Below are 17436 nucleotides of genomic sequence, written 5' to 3'. Positions count from 1 at the left end.
TTTATTTCAAAATGTTTATCTCAACCTTTAATGACAATAAATTCATAAACTCTTAATAAGAAAAATAAAAACAAATACAGTACAATCATTAATGTATTGTCGTTTTACCAGCTTTAAATTAATTAATTTCAAAATATATTTTTATAGTTATGATTATGAAAAATTAGAAAATAAATAAGGAAAATTAGCTAATTGGATACCTATGACCTGAAAGAATGTGATAAGCGCAAATACTTTCAAATTGCCTAGCAAACTCTGGTCGCGTCAACACTTTAAAAAACCATGTATGTGTTGATCATTTCCTACAAAACACCGTCTTCAATGTTATTTGATTGACAGATGAGCGGATTGACCACTACAAAGTAATTCAGTGAAGATTTTGACCACTCTATATTAAATACAATGATTGTGAAGTGACCAGTTTGATAAATCACAGCATGTTATAACCATGACTATGTCCAAATTCAGAATAGGCATAGTTTGAAGAAGATTGAGGTCGTAAATGGATTTCCTCTCTAAGATGACTATAAACCGGTTGTCGTCCAATTCCCCTACCACGTCCTCTTAAAGGAGCTGCATGATAGTAGTGCATGTTACTGTTAAAACTAGGATGGTGATTTTCTATATTGCTTTGCCATGTTCCGTCTCTACCCCCTCTTCTGTGCAGGTTTAATGCCCTACCCCTTCCTTGAGGAACCATTGGCCATTGACAATGCAACCACTCGTCGTATCTATGGAAATCCATTTCAGAGGGTGATGGTAAAGTTTTTGGATTAGTTTGTTTGTGTCTATTTTCAATTTGTTCATCTTTACTTGTATCTCTTTTACTGTCTGGTAATTTGCGTTTTAAGAGTACTATAGGTTTTTCCTTCTTCAAATCCACATGTGTATCTTTTGATTGGTTGCTTGCATTATTTAATTGTTTATTATTGCTTCTTGTATCTTCTGAACTGTTATGCACAGATGCACTGGTTACTTGGTTACGATCAACATGTGCATCTTTTGAATCAACATGTGCATCTTTTGAATCAACATGTGCATCTTTTGAATCAACATGTGCATCTTTTGAATCAACATGTGCATCTTTTGAATCAACATGTGCATCTTTTGAATCAACATGTGCATCTTTTGAATCAACATTTGCATCTTTTGAATTGTTATTAAAAGTTGTACAGGTTACCTGGCTATCTTTACTGTGCGCATCTTTTGCATTACTGCTTTGAACCATTTGACCGGTTACCTGATCACCATTCAAATTTGCATTCTGTGATTGGTTGCCATTTTCAGATGCATCATTTGAACCATTCCCTTCTTCTCTGTTCTGCACTTTCTTCTTATGCCTGTTACTTTCTGTATGCTGTAAAAAAAAACAAACATATGAAGTTGTAATTTTTAATTAAGTTCGGTTTCAGGAAAGTTAACAGTGGTAGACTATATTTTAATCAAGTTTCAAGTAAAATTAATTTACATACTCTGACATAAAAGATAATAACATACAAGCATTAAAGAAATGATATGAGGTCAACGTCTGAAGGCAGTATTCATACATTTAATAACACAGTTAATTACCTTACTTAATTGCTGGGCAGAGTTAACATATTTTTCGCACACTTGGCAAAAGAATTTCCTATTTGCATCTGTTGTCCTGGTTGACGTCTGTCTTTCTGTTGCTGAGATGAACATGATTATTTTGAAAGAAAAGAGGGAATAAATTGTCATTCAAAGTTTGTATAATGAGTATAGGCCTATTACATTTAGATGTAAAACAATAAATTTTGTGAGCTTTTAAAATTCCTGCCCATGTCGCACCACTATCAAGTCAGCTCAGTAGGTAAGATCCCCTTATATATCACAGAGGTCACTTACCATTTCTATTCTTTGTCATGGCCTCTATCATCTGCATTCTATCTTGATGTTGGTTTCCTTTGAAATGGTTAATGGCCGCTCTTGTAGAATACAACGCATAGTGACATACATAGCAGTAACCTATATGATAACCTAAAACTGAAAGTAGAAATGAAGTTCCATAACTAAAGTGTAGTTTTTAAATCATAAGCATGTGTACAAAGTGCACTCATTATTATTTGACAAACAAAAAGTGTGATGTGCTCAAATATGGTAGTGGTATGCTTAAATATGGTAGTGATATGACATCATGTCCATATATGGGCAGATCACATTTTTTGTCACATAAAGTTTAATAGTGTAGCTGGAAAAGATATTCCTTGGTATTCAACCATGATATATTTTGATAAAATAGTTTGAAAAATGTCATAAAGTGTTAAAATATTATAATTGAGTACCATATCATGAAGAAAATCGACATCACTAAAAGCCAATGCCAATCATCATCATCTTACCTGGAGGATTCTGAACTTTCTTGCCACCTCTTCTGCCTCTTCTCTTCTTGACAATTGATGCTGCCTTGGAATCACTTTGTTCTGCTAATATTGATTTCTGTTCAGATGCATTAGAGCTGTCTTTACCTATTTCACCATTTTCTATTTTACGTAAATGTTGACTTTCTGCAACAACAAAAAAGCAATATACAATTACATCTGCGTAGATGAATAAAAAAAGTTAAACGGTCTTTCACACATGACTTTCTTTACCAGCGCCAGATCGGAACAGGTGTGAAAGACTTTTTAGTCATGCAATTGAGGTGGCACAATGCTATTTTCAATTGTATGACCCACTATATGACCCTTTGGGAGAGGGGTTCGTCATGTATACATCATTTACAAATAATAGGGTTGCATCAAAAAACCTAGATGGTACGTCACATCAGTGAACAATGGTGTGTCAATGTCAGTCACTTTACCACCCACCATATCATCATACCAACATGGTCACAGTGCGTCAAAATGGGTGTGTCATGGCCACTTAAAGATAAGTCATATTTTTCGTCAAATGATGCACATCGGACAAATGACGCATCTCTCCCGGGGGTCGTATGGTGGGTCATACAATTGACAAGTGCATTCCTGGCTGGTTGGGTTTGTAATTCACATGTGAACTTACCATCATTGACTTTAGTTGTCTTTTCTACATTTTCTGGCAACCTACGTAATAAAATCTTAGGCCTAACTGCAGCTATTGAAAGATCACCACCATTTCTTGAACTTGTCTTCTTTCCTAAATTTTTTACTGAGTTAGAACTACATAGCATCTTCTCTTGACAAACACCTTCTACACTCTTTGTATTTTCACATTCTGTTGGTAGTTTATTCTCCCAATTTTTATCAACTTCTTCTGCTGGAGTTGTAACGTTAGCTGAAAAACTATTGTCCTCACTTTCTTGCTTTGCATTCTCTACAATTTCTGTACTCCTTGCTCCATCACATTCCGCTGGTAAAGCAACAACAATTGATAGTTTATTGTCAGGATTTTCAGAAACTTCTTCTGCTGGAGTAACATCAGCCGAGGAACCATTGTAATCACTTCCTTCTCTTGTCCTCTCTACTGTTTCTGATGCAGCACTCTTTGCTTCTTCACATTTCACTGGTAACAAGTTTTCATGCAAACTTTCAGAAACTTCAGTTGTAGAACTGGCAACTTCTGGTAATGACCCACATACTTTGTCTTTGCTTTCTGGAGAGCTAAGATCATGTAATAACCCCATATCTTGACACACACTTTCTTTACTCTTTGCTTCCAAAGAAGCTTTTGTTACAGCATCAGAAACTGATGTCTCCTCACACAGACTTCTTTCCGACACATCTTCAATTGCATTCTGGTTGTCAGATTCTGCCTGCATCTTCAAGACGTCTGAAAATAAGGGAAGTGATAAAGTTTAGTTAAAAATAAATGAGCAATATAAACGCATGTGATCCGCCTATTGTCATAAGTCAAACAAGATAATAAGTCCAGTCACACACTGTCATTGTGCTCTGTAGGCACTGCCTGTAGCCTAACTACACAGGTGACAGGTGCATAGACTAGCCTACCTACACACTCTCTCTAGCTATAGTAGAGGCCTAGCTAGCCTAGGTAGGTAGGCTATTTTATTATTATCTAAAAAACATAATTTCTATAACGTATAAATGTTTGTTAACATCATATAGTATATCGTACTATGTTCCACCTTGGAATAGTATTATAGTTACTTTTATTTACCTACAAATTGTACAAAAATGAATATACTTGAGCTGACAAAAGGGTATACTTTTGTTTTTCCCGTTCTTCCAATGGTGTGTTTCCAGATTCCCTTTCCATTTTACCCATTTTATTTAACACATTTGGTAACATCATTTATTTATTCTAAACATATATTTATTTTTATTATTTCCACTTTATCACTTGAATGTACAGTCAGTATATGACGTTTCAAAATTATATTCTTATGCTATAGTAAGTCTTTAGTATAAGATTTATTTATTTAAGTTAAAAATACTTTAATCTAGACATTCTGGCAAACTTTAAATACCAGAGTCATGTGACACCACACGCAGGAAAAACACGAAAACAATTGTCGGTGTGTTTTGATCGGAAATATATTACAATAATGGAAAACGAATTGGATACACAGTTGGAAAAAACGTAAATCATATTTAAGTATACTTCGAAATATTAAATTTGTCGTGAGATGAAATTTATACCAAATAATTTGTTTTTATCCTTATTTTAATTGCATTTAACCTAGGCTCTTAATTACTTCCTCTTGACGATCCACCTAACGGTGCGAGATCGAGCGAACCCCGCCAGCCCTTTAGGTATAAATCCAGGTTGTTAGGCCCAGCTAATAGGGTTTTATAATGTTTTCAGAATGGCTGCTCCGGGAGTATCAGGAGTTATTTGTACCGATCAACAGGGGTTGTGTCTGGGAGGTAAGGATGCTTATATTTAATTGTCCTTTTAAAATACAAATAAGCATTTTGCATGGATAGGATATACTATATAGGCCCTATAGTATATACGCATTTTAATCATTCTTTTTTTCATACAGTAAAAGGGGAAGCATTACTTGAATCTGCTGGACTGGTGACAGCATTAGCACAACAAGCTACTTTACTGTCGACAGATGGCAGTAAAGTTCCTGTCGTCTGTCTAGAATATGATAAAGGGTAAATAGTTCTTCTGCTGTGAGGAATATAACACTTGCGTATTTGTTACTTGGAGAGCCAATGTAAAACATTACATAGTTTTCTTTTATGTTTTTAGAAACATCTTAATAAAATCTGAAAAAGGAGTGTCAATGGCCGTAAGGAAAGGAAAATTATGAATGCATTTTATTGAAGAGGAAATTACAGAACATGTATTTATTCCAGGCAAAAAACAGGAATAATTCCCACTCTTGTGTTCCAGGAAATATTTCATGATTTTTCCAGGAATCATTCCATCTTACAATTCCAAGAATGCTTGATCTTCTATACAAGAGAGATTACATATTTTGTTGTTATTCCCATATTAGGGACAGTTTTACATTTTATGGAACCAAAATAGTGTAGATTTCATTACAATATATTTTTTCTTATTATATCAGTAATTTAATTCATGTGTTTTTAGGTAAAGAAACAAGTATAATTATTTGATATTAAAATAGAATAACATTTATTAGATCAATAAAAAGTATGCAAATTAATTGAGTCACCATTTTGTTATTGTTATTGTATAATTACTGATACAACACACAGTGGTAAAAACAAGTTGAATATCTCCACTTCATCTAAAGCTCTGTTTACACTATCAAACTTTATTTGACAAAAAATGTGATGTACCCAAATATGGACATGATGCAGTTACATCACTACCATATTTGGACATACAGTATCACCGTTTTTTGGTCAAACTAGTCTGATAGTGTAGACAGAGCTTTAGTCTAATACGAGATCCGCCAGCAACGTAATTCGGATTAAACATTAACTGTGTCAAGGTTTAGTACAATATAAGGTGTGCGTTGCTAAAAAGCATTACATTTTCAGAGAAATGAACGAGATGGGGGGGGGGGGGAATTTACAGATTCGGCTGTCCAATTATGCAAATTAATTTATTATATGGTTGACTAACTTCAATCTAAACAACAACAAGCACACAACGGGATTTTACAGTTTACAGCGGCGTTCACAAATCTGGTATTAATTTATAATGATAAAAAGTAAAACACATTGTCATTATAACAGGATATGATTAATTTGTAATGTCACAATTGTGATTGTGACTCTGACTGCGAAATGTTCGATCTATGACAATTTTTTGTACAGGATATAGATACGGTAGTTCCCAAAAAGACAATAAAAGAAATATATCCAAATACACAGTAAAACCACAATAGTTAATTATCAGTTGTTTTTATATAAAAACTATTTATTTATGACCTCTCTTCATTAACAAAATTATAGTAAAGCAAATTACGCGTAAAGTATGTTTATTTTTGTCCCCATAAAAAAGTTGAAAATACTTTCCAATCCGTGTTTACTTAAATTATAATTAATATTCGTTTATTTTGATTTGTACAATTTGTATATCGGTAAATTTAATTATCATAAAACTGTACCGACGTAGGGCCTAATTACCATCAAGTTTTGTCTTCACTATCAAACCAGGGAAGAGTAATTTAACTCTTCCTTGATCAAACTTAATGTGACAAAACAATGTATATGAACATGATGATGTCATATCACTACCATATTTAAGCATATCACTACCATATTTGGACATCACACTTAATTTTTTGTCAAACTTGTTTAATAATGTCGACATAGCTTTAGCCTATTAAATATACATATTCATAAATTATACAATGATAATACCATGAAGATTATTTCTCCATTATAACATACAAAAGAAACATTTGAGCATTTAAAGAAAATGAATTTACTGAACGTTACAATGGCCGCCGGAGGTACGTAAACCGGTAGTTATCTGCTTCCAGTTTCTCCTCGGATATTATTATACAATATTTCAAAACGTCCGTCCGTGCGGGATTATGGCGAAATTCTGTATTAACAAACTTCAGATACTACATCAAAAGAGAAAAATATTTAAAGTACGAGCACTTTGAATACAAGAACGCTGTTTGATAATCTGGCGCGATTGTTGCCGCATACCGATGCGGAAACACTCTGTGGCAATAAAACCCCAAAACTCCCCATGTTGCTATGGTGCAAATCGAACGACCAAAACATTGTTCATCTGCTTTATACCAGTTGAGATTATACTTCCTGCAGTTTTCATTTAATTTATCAAAATTGTCCTCATATTTATCTTTAGCCTGCAGAGGTCCTAATCCGAATATTCTCAGTTAAGCTTGAGGACGAATAATTACATTTACATTTAACATATATATCCCATTCTTTTTTTTATATATTTATAATTGATAACAACAAAAATAAGGGAATCAGTCGGGCCTTAAATTTTAAATAAAAATATCTCGACAGGCGCCCCATACTTAGTCGAAATGTACTTTGATATTCACACCCCCACTAATAAGTCTAACTCATTACGGTATATTTTATGGAGATAAATCGAGGTGTATATTTACGTTGAGGGAATAATTATCTATTAATATTTAGGTATTATTCTGGGGTTTAAAGACGGTTCAAATACAAAAACAGGAATATGTTAAGTAATAGAAAATCACCGTAGCAGGACGTATTTTTATTCCTCATGGAACACAGACTTATTATCAGTCACGCGGAAAGGGGAAATCCCCCAAACGGTATTCCTTCGTCATTATCTAGCAAATAGTTTTTCTCAACAGCGGTGCGAGGAAGACGACACAATTTGAGCTTCGTATAGCAACACAGTCACTATACTTCATAGAGATATTATAATTCATATACAATCATCAAGGACGAATATTGAAATATGTTTAGCCTACGGAGGAATAATAAATCGGTTGCCTAGCAAACAATCCCAATATGACGTCATTCATTACAGAAGAATAGTCCCAGGTTGCACTTGGCGATGACAAAAGCACTACAACTTAGGGTGAGTTAAATTCTCATTGCTTACGTCATAATTAAGTTAGCATTCCTTGTTTATGTTGTTAGAATAATCATCGTTGTCATATTTATTATTACATTTAATATTAAATCATGAAAATGAGAAATCAGCTTATGTAGGCCTACTTCCTGGAAACTAAAATCTATGAGAGTTCGGTACAATGTTGATTATGCGACATGTACAGTTTTATCCGCGACTTTAAATTGTTACTTTTTCCGATTCATTATAAAAAATAAAAACCATATTTGATGATAAAAATGTCCGTTTGACCGAACCGGTAATCCGCGTAATGAAACAACCACGTGACCAATACAAATGTAAAAACATAAAATTCCGGGTAATTTTTTTTTTAACTGACCGGACTGCACGTAACATAAGGGAAGTCCTTCATGACCTGAAGTTTAAATACCCAGACGTTATGTCATATAGGTCATAGCTGGATTTTTACGAAACTGTACTGGACAGAAAATTGTAGCCTACCGTCTATTTATGTTATATAGGCCTATTCATAGGCACAATATATACTTGTACATTCGGATAGTTCTGCATCTAGCTTCATCGAAACAACAACATCAGACCTACAATATGGTAAGGATATTCTTTATATTTATAGTCAACAATTCAAAACGTACGCCGTCCCATTAAAGACTGAAATTTCACTCTATCCATAAAAATCGACCGTGTCTCAATTTAATATTCGTTTTTGTGCCAGAACAATAATTTAATATAGGATGTTTTGACCACTTTATTTTTACCATTATTTATGTTCTAAATTATCAATACGTGTATATTTGTTGGTCATGAGTTCAACGCATTTATCTTAATTAAATTCTATATATTTTGTAATACTAAATGCGGTCTTGTTAACGTAGGCGCGCCTATTCGATTATTAAAGTAGGCCTATTGACTTCATGACAAGATTCTCAATAAAGTCAATAGTATTAAAATATTAATTTGGGTCAATGTTTACAAATATATTTTTTATCATAATTACCTAGAAAGTTGTTTCGAATTTCACACTTTCTGTTTTTACGCATTCTTTGTACGTATAAGCGCGCGCGTGTCCATAATATTTGTATATCTTTCTACGACTACTATTTTTCGCCAGCCCTCTATTATATTATCTCTTAAAATTAATCAATATTTTATTATCTATGATATTTTATTATATTTTTGTATTTTTAACAATATTAATTACATAAAATATTATATCAAGTACAAGTCTCCTCTATAAATTTATTTAACAAATTGTCATTACTGTGTCTATATTTAAAAAACAGGCAACCAAAAGCATATTAACTAACTTACATCCTTATCTGTGAGTCACGGGGTCATATTTATAACAGTTTCAGCAAAAGTAGTTTCCCGTTTTTATAATACCGTACGTAGAATTAGTTAAATTTTACAAGGATTTCAATCCTTGTGAATCACAGTTCCTTTTACTCTCAAAGTTCATTTAGAAATTCTAATAAAATAGCGCCATCTTTGATGTCAATATCCCCTTAGCTTTGTGTTTATTATCTGTTTATGTAGCATAAACAACAAACAAACTGTTTAACCGTGTAAGTTAATAGTATTATTTGTCTTTTTAATTCACCTTTTGGTAACCTTTCAGAGCACCAAAAATATCCCAATTTTTTTTACCGCTTTTTCCGATAGGCCTGTTTGTTCATTGCGTCCTTAATTTCGTAGGCCTACAACACAGTTTACCCAACTAAGTCTTCCAGTAAATAGGAGTGTCCTCTAAATAAGTATTGGCTTCACGAGAAATTTCGCCCATACTACATAGGGGTACAATCCCCTGAATATATAGGGGTATAATCCCCATACATAGGGGTACAATCCCCTGAATATATAGGGGTGCCACAAGAGTTCTACTGTGCTTTATATTTAATTAGAGTAAAAAAAACGTTTCCAATCGTGTTAAAGTTGAATTGCTACTATATTTAACAATGACATTGATTAGTTAATAATTATGATATTGCAAATTTATTATTTGTATTAGACTTAGGCCTATATTTGTTTATGCGCCAATTAAAGCGACCACGAAATTGCATCGTCGGTGTATTTGACGGGTGTCAAATGCCTTATCCCGAAACGTGGGAGGGTAAAACGAAACATTCTGAGCAATTAACAAATGTTAGGTACTTTGAGCACACCAACACATCTTATTATTTATTTTCTAGGCCTATTAAACCTCAATTAATCCAATTAGAATAATAAACTTAGTCTACCCACTCCTCTTGAATCCAAGTCTACCCACTCCTCTTGAATCCAAGTACTACTAATGTTTATAAATGTTTATAGTTACACGCTCCGCAACGCTGATTGGCCATCTGACTAATACTCCCACGGGCCAATCAACGTTAGGAATAGAATTATCAATACAAAACGTGAGACTAATATATTGATATTTTATTTTCAAACTTAGCTTGAAAGTGCGGTGATGTCTTCATTTATTACGGCAGTGAAAAAAGGGAATATACAAGATGTTGAACAATTTTTGACGTACGAAGGAACAAAGGAATTGGTAAATCAACAAGACGGTCGAACTTTTGAGTCTCCCTTATACTGTGCGTGTGTGAAGGGGGATCTTGTAATAGCCAGTTGTCTATTGGCTAACCACGCACGTGTAGATATCAAAACTAAATGGTTGGCCACGCCATTACACGCAGCTTCACACGCAGGCCACGAGAAATTAGTAAGGTAAAAGAACTTTCTTTGTAGTAAAATTTAGCCTATTCACATGATGTCTCTCCTCATATTCATCATCCTTGTTATATTTACCGTATTTATTCGAATAAACGCCCGGGGTTTGTAGGGGGGGGGGAGGAGGAGTTTATTCGGGGGAGGCTTTTATTTTGTCACGTGTGTGTAATATGCACGGTAACATAAATCAAATAAATATCCCCTAGATATAAAAAAAAAAATACAACATAATGCTGGGTAAATTGTAGATCATGTAAATCCAATGAATTCTACTACAAGTAAATATGTATTGTAATACAATATTATGTATATAGTGCATGTGGCGGGGCGTTTACTCTCAATATGATGTTGGGGGGGGGGGGTGTTTTTATTTGGAGAGGCGTTTATGCAAATAAATACGGTATTTGTATTTGGAACATCATGTGAAAATGGCTTCCGATGATCAACACTCATGAAATGAAAATTAATGCAAGTAATTAGTAAATAGGATGTGTTAGTGCGGTTACTTTACATCATATATGTACATCATTATTGATGTGGAGTTGTGGCTTTGTGGTTATGATGCTTGGTTACCACTCCAAGGGTCCTGGGTTCAAGTCCCGTCACATGTTAGGATTTTACAACTCCACTCCCAAAGACTTGTAATAAGACTTTGTTTATGTAGAGCATCTTGTGTATATGTTTGTCTTGTGAACCTCTGAGGGTCCCTAATGATCAGCATTAGCTGGGTGGATCACCCTCATTAAATATGGTTAAAAAAAATAAAAATTATTTAAATAAGCAAATAATATAACAGCTTGTTCAGTTATCTTTTACATCTAAAGTAGACCTATACTATAATCCTTGAGGAACACTAGTTTCCGATATATACCGGCCGTTCGTACGTCGTAATGTACCTGGTACGGTTTAAGTTAACATCCAAGGGACCGTTACATTATACATCACAGTGCAAACACTGTTCTATTTTTAGGTTTTATGGTATAATTTGGTATACAGTACAGCAGTTTCCAGTAGATGATGTTACAAGTTTCCACACCTCCTACTTTTAATATAAATTTTAAAATGTATTCTTAATTTTTTTCAGAGTTTTTATTTTTGTCTTACGATTAGTTTTCAAATTTCAAAAATATTAATCGTTTTATATATATATTTTATGTTGTATTATGTATAAATAAATGCATACATAATACGATAAAATTAATCATTTTTCCATTGATAGTATTTTTATAACCGTAACAGTGCACCGATCGAGCGTACCATACATAGGTCCTAAATCAGTTAGCAGTCAGTCAGTAATAAATAGGCCTATGAATGGACTAGAAAAGACAAACTCAGTTTACCGCCTTAAATTCCAAAGTCTATCCAAAATGTTATGTTCAATATCAAAGAATGAAATATTGTCAAATCATCAATTCTATTGTTAAATTATATTATCTATGATTGAATTAAATGTTTATAAATGGGAGGGGTTCATTTTACAGTATTTGTACCCCTACGCAAAACGAGCTAACAAACCTATACCTTATTGTATTTCAAATGTCAAAACTTAAGGCGTATGACGTCAATATGAATTGCTATACATAACAGTAACAATGATCCGAGGATTTGACTGAGCACGTTGCCCATTCAAGCGAAAAATTATATGACGTCACTTCCATTGGGAGATCAACCCATCCCTCAACAAAGATTTCTATTGATCCTAGTAATATAAATACTTCCTATATTGTTGATAGTTAACGGAAAGCTAACGGAAAGCTACCAAATGTCATTATGACCCAAAACTTAGTAAGATTACTACCCCTCTAGTAGACCTTTTACACTACCGAAGTATGATTCTGAAATAAACTCTAATTGAAGAGGGGTGGGTGGGTGGGTGATGTGATCGTTGCAAATGTGCCAACGCCTCCATTTTTTTGTGTTTATTCATCTTGGTTTCAAGTGCTAATTATTCCACAAACGGATCTTTTGATTACTACCGGTTATCCTCTGTTTCAATCAACATACCACCGGGCATACCACCAATCCGGATGTGTAGGTTTTAATTTGTTGTAAATGTTTAAGTTCCCGGTTGTTAAGTTCACGTTCTAAGTGCTTCCATAATGGAATGGATTTATCCATACACATTCACCGACTGACTCACTCTGGCGGATCAGGAAACGTGCTCCCTATACACTCTTGGAATTAAACAATTCTTTTATAATTTCTGATTCACTATTACGTGTTTAAGTTTCTATTTGCATAACAAAAACAATTTAAAAACTACAATTACTTTTATTCACGAATAATTTCAGTATAACAATAGTGGAAGATGGTTATGAATCAAAAATAAAAATAAAAACAGTTCCGGTCTTTCATACATTTCAGTTTCAGAGTATAGGTCTATTTTATTTATTGTTTGCAAAACAAAAACAATCACTTTTACTCACGAACAATTTCAGTGAAAGATGATTAATATACTGTATGAAAAGGGCCTATATTTAATTAGAGTATATTACGGTTTAATTGGGCCTAACCCGAACATGAAGAAACAAAGTTGAATCGCATATAGGCCTACACACTAAGACAAAAACGATCAAATACAATATACTATTGATAATACAATTGCAACACAATTATATTTACAATATGGTATATAGGCCCTAATATAGTAACAAAACCAAATAGGGGAAACTTTTTTTGGTCGTTTGGTCATCACTAGAAACGCAACGCGAGGACGTAGACGCAACGCAAGCAAGTTTACCAATGACAAGCAACAGTTTAAATAATCGCTTGTGATTGGTCGAATCACTTACGTTGCGTTACGTTCTTGTGTTGCGTCTGTAGTGGGAACCAAAATATAAGATTCTTTACGTTAGATTTACTAAATGAATTGTTAAATTGTTTTCTTCCAGACTTCTCTTAAGTCACAACTGTAAGCCCAACGAACAAACGCATTTTGGAGATACTGCGTTACACTTAGCGTCAACAGGAAACCATCTAGGTGTTGTGAAGGCACTCATCGAGGCCGGCACTGACGTCACGTTGCTTAATTCAAAGGGTAGAAACGCCATACAAGAGGCAGAAAAAGAAGGATCAGATGACGTAATCAGTTATTTTAACAAGCTCTTTTTTGAAGGTTTGTAAAATTGCCTTACTTTTTGATATACATCAAAAAACAGGAAAAAAAAAATTGAATGACAAAATTGAAGAGGACTAACAATGGAGGAATATATGTGGTGCTTTGGACCTAAGAAATGTTGATAGGAACTAACTGCGATGGTAATGTTGTTTTTGTAAATAAATGTGATTCCGATGAGGATGACGATATATTGTCGAATGGTGAAAATGTTGATAGCCATGATGAGTAATAATGTGTTGACAGTGGCAATTATTGGTGACTAATGTTGACGATTAGTGACAATGGTGAAAACACCGATTCTATTACTTAGCATTGAATGATTATATCAATATTGATGAACAGGGATGATTATAATGATGACGATGGCATATAAATTAAATGATTCGTATAATAGAATATTATTAATATTAATAAATATTAATTTCCTTTTTAGGTATCAGTAAAAACAACGTTGTTCATCCAACAAATAATGGTTTGCCTCCAAGACAAACTCAATACCGAAGAGAAAACATTGCATTTTATAGACGCAATTCTGTACCTATACCATCTAGGCAATCCAACGCATGGTTGAATGGGATAAGCAACGGAGAATACCAATTTCTTGGCATTCAAGAGTTTGAAAATGATCTTAGTGTGGTCGGCGAGAGTAGTGCGTTTACAGACTCATCTAAAAAGTTAAACATAGAACCAAACGAATCAAATAGACTACAATACTTAGAAGAAACCATTGGAACTTTACTGCAAGACTATAAGCGAACAAAAGATGAACTTAAAACAATTCAAAGTGAATTAGATGAGACGCGAAGTCTGCTAAAGAACTGTAGGTCATGCCATCACTGCGCGCGATACCATGGGGAGGCGGAGGCAGACGATAGCATTGAACATCGCAGATACAATTATCCAGTGGGGCTAAACACACAGACAGACTATAGCAATCGTAGATATGTACGTTTTGAAGGCCTACCATGATCACTGATGATGTACAGCAGTGACGAATAAACTAACGGACAACTCTGTTTTTGGACGATCTTGCAGAGGTACATAGGCCTGGTGGTAATTTGATTTTAGTATGGCCTACGTGAAATACAAAGATATAGTCGAATGCTGACGAACTGAACTTTTGGTTTAAAAAAAAAATGAACGGCGCATGTTAACCCGTGGCCGGCACAACGAAACTGTGTGCACTTAACTTAACAATAACAACCATGGAGAAATAGAGACTTTATATCACCTGCATTTTGTTATCTTGGTCATCGGAAACAATCATTTACAGTACTTGAACATAAATGGAAATAAAAGACGATAAGGGTACACACCCACGCAACGCGTGATATCGCACGCATGGTGGCAACGTGTAATACGGTGTGTATAGTGATATGTACATAAAGTACAGTAGTACACTGTCAGGGTTTTTAATCATTTTCGGTTGTGGCATTATTAAGTAAGATAGCGAAAATAAACTTCACAAGTATTGTTTTTTTAAATTTTAAAAAACTGCCTTTTTAACTTAATTGTTTCACTGGAGAATGGGCCTAGTGAATTTTAGCTAATATTTCTATCTTATATGTAGCCTACTTGGTAATTAATCGGATTTTTGCATGCTTTTGTATAAATAATAGAAGGATAAAACATGTTTTTAAATGCGTACGTTTAAAAACGCTTAAAAGCTTTCATCGAAAGTTTAAAAAAAATGTTCTCAAAGAGAACTAGGAATTTAGTAGGTGCGTGCAGCGCCATTAACACCAGTCTCCGATCCTTTCAATTAAGACATTTATAGAACGTAATGACGTAAGCGTAACGCAAGTAATTTGACCAATCACAAGGATGGATTATGTGTAGGCCTAATCGTCATTGGTCTACACGCGGCGTTACGCCGAACTTTCTGCGTTGCGTCCAGGGACGGATTGCAATATAAAGACAGGCTTAGGCTTCTTATTGCAATGGTCTCAAATCTAAGACGATCGTAGCCAAGGGTTTAATCTTGAGCTTAAGTCTATAAGTCTAGCCTAATACCTTATTGCAATCCGTCCCAAGTGTGAACGAATTTTAGGGACGGAATATAATTATAAGGGCCAATTTTGTATTGCATGGATAAACGCAAATATAGGTGGAAACACATCCACTCGGTCTTACTAGAGGGAGACTTCATTTGGCATTACAGTACTATAAGTAATAATTAATTATGCCATTGCTTGCTAAAAGCTAAAAGAAAAACAAATTAAGCTTGAGCTTACATGAATAATACAGTATTTAATAAAAGACCTTGTATATTAATTATTTGTACTTGTTTGTATTTGTTTGCATTTATTAAAAAGCTATATTTTCTTACAATTGTGGTTGAGCTGGTTTGTTTATTTATTCCGTAGGCGTATGGTATGCGTCCTGGTTTTATTTAATATGCATTTATTCGTCTGGATTTGTCATGGCATCTCTAGAAAGTCAATAGACTCCACTGTACTAAAGGCCAATTTACACAGACGAGAGCGGTAACGGTAAGCGAGAAACCGCGTAGTAGTTCCCTACGTAGTATCTATATCTATCCTGAGCGTAAACCGCCAGTCCGCTCCGCGTTTTGTGTAAATGTTCAAAAGGAATAGGTTATATTTTGTTAATGTATTACCGTTACCGCTCGTCTGTGTAAATCGGCCTTAATAAATATATGTAATTTTTACATTTTTTTTGCTGTGATTCTTTTATATAAAATGCCGTAAATTACATATTTGTAAATTGTCAAAACAATAAACATATTTAATAACATAGGCCTACCTGTTTAGAAGTTACAAATCTACAAAATAGGCCTACTGTCAATGAAAATGATTATAATAATAAATATATGGAAACCAAATTAATACTCGCGAGGGTAATGAACCCAGAACATTCTGTTTTACAATAAGTTTCATTCGTTGAAATACGTTAAGACGCTGAAACACTGAGGAAATTCTTCTAGTCTTTTCCCGGAAGTTTAGCAACCACATCCGGGTGAACTTCAGGACTTCCACGTTCAAAAACCACTACGTCACAAGTATTCAAGATCACGACGCTGATTAAATGAATTTAGGTAATACGTTAATTAATACACACAAATACTGAAGGAATGTAATCATTTAATACCTTTACGGAAGATTGTAAACAAAATATGATCCTCTCAAGATCGTCCTTGAGGATTTCATACAAATGAAAATGAAATTTAACAACTGAGGGTTATGTCATAAAATGAGGCACGTACGACTGCCAGAAGAATTGCTTGTTAAATATTTATAATTTATATACAGTATCATTTTAAAGAGATCATTAAAATGAACTGACAAAATTGCAATTTTGATTCGGAAAGTTTGGAGATATTGCTTGCAATCGCCGATCTAGCTTTAATACGGATAGATTAATAAACCATATATCACTCATTAAAATACTCTGGAAATTATAACAATACAAGTAGTGCACTGACTAATTTATATACAGTACCGGTATATCATTGTAAAGAGATCATTAAAATGAACACAAAGACTGACAACATTGCAAATTCGATTCGGAAACTTTGGAGATATTTCCACCGTTCTTCCTTTAATACGGAGATCTCGATTGATATATCATTATTACTCATTAAAATATTTGTGAAAATTATAACAATAAAAAAAATAGTGCACTGACTGAGATTGATCAAATAA

General features: G+C 34.0%; 3 protein-coding genes across 3 annotated transcripts; 2 read left to right on the top strand and 1 right to left on the bottom strand.

The window, feature by feature from the left end:
• Positions 1 to 60: 60 nt before the first annotated feature.
• LOC140058475 (uncharacterized) lies at positions 61 to 4181 on the bottom strand. Its single transcript, XM_072104097.1, has 6 exons — positions 4117 to 4181; positions 3022 to 3768; positions 2361 to 2525; positions 1867 to 2004; positions 1570 to 1670; positions 61 to 1357 (listed from the first exon to the last, which is right to left on the bottom strand). Exons 2-6 carry the CDS (start codon positions 3755 to 3757, stop codon positions 431 to 433), a joined length of 2067 nt encoding a protein of 688 aa, XP_071960198.1. The 5' UTR covers positions 3758 to 3768; positions 4117 to 4181; the 3' UTR covers positions 61 to 430.
• Positions 4182 to 4440: 259 nt separating this feature from the next.
• Positions 4441 to 5371, top strand: LOC140059015 (ragulator complex protein LAMTOR5-like). Its single transcript, XM_072104827.1, has 4 exons — positions 4441 to 4539; positions 4765 to 4826; positions 4946 to 5063; positions 5161 to 5371. The coding sequence occupies exons 1-4, from the start codon at positions 4505 to 4507 to the stop codon at positions 5219 to 5221; spliced, it is 276 nt and encodes a 91-aa protein (XP_071960928.1). The 5' UTR covers positions 4441 to 4504; the 3' UTR covers positions 5222 to 5371.
• A 2345-nt stretch (positions 5372 to 7716) lies between these two features.
• LOC140059209 (uncharacterized) lies at positions 7717 to 16521 on the top strand. Its single transcript, XM_072105074.1, has 4 exons — positions 7717 to 7929; positions 10376 to 10650; positions 13545 to 13768; positions 14205 to 16521. The coding sequence occupies exons 1-4, from the start codon at positions 7906 to 7908 to the stop codon at positions 14738 to 14740; spliced, it is 1059 nt and encodes a 352-aa protein (XP_071961175.1). The 5' UTR covers positions 7717 to 7905; the 3' UTR covers positions 14741 to 16521.
• Positions 16522 to 17436: the final 915 nt, after the last annotated feature.

Source organism: Antedon mediterranea, chromosome 9, assembly GCF_964355755.1.
Source record: "Antedon mediterranea chromosome 9, ecAntMedi1.1, whole genome shotgun sequence".
Lineage (NCBI taxonomy): Eukaryota > Metazoa > Echinodermata > Crinoidea > Comatulida > Antedonidae > Antedon > Antedon mediterranea.
This window is presented reverse-complemented; position numbering and strand designations above follow the sequence as displayed.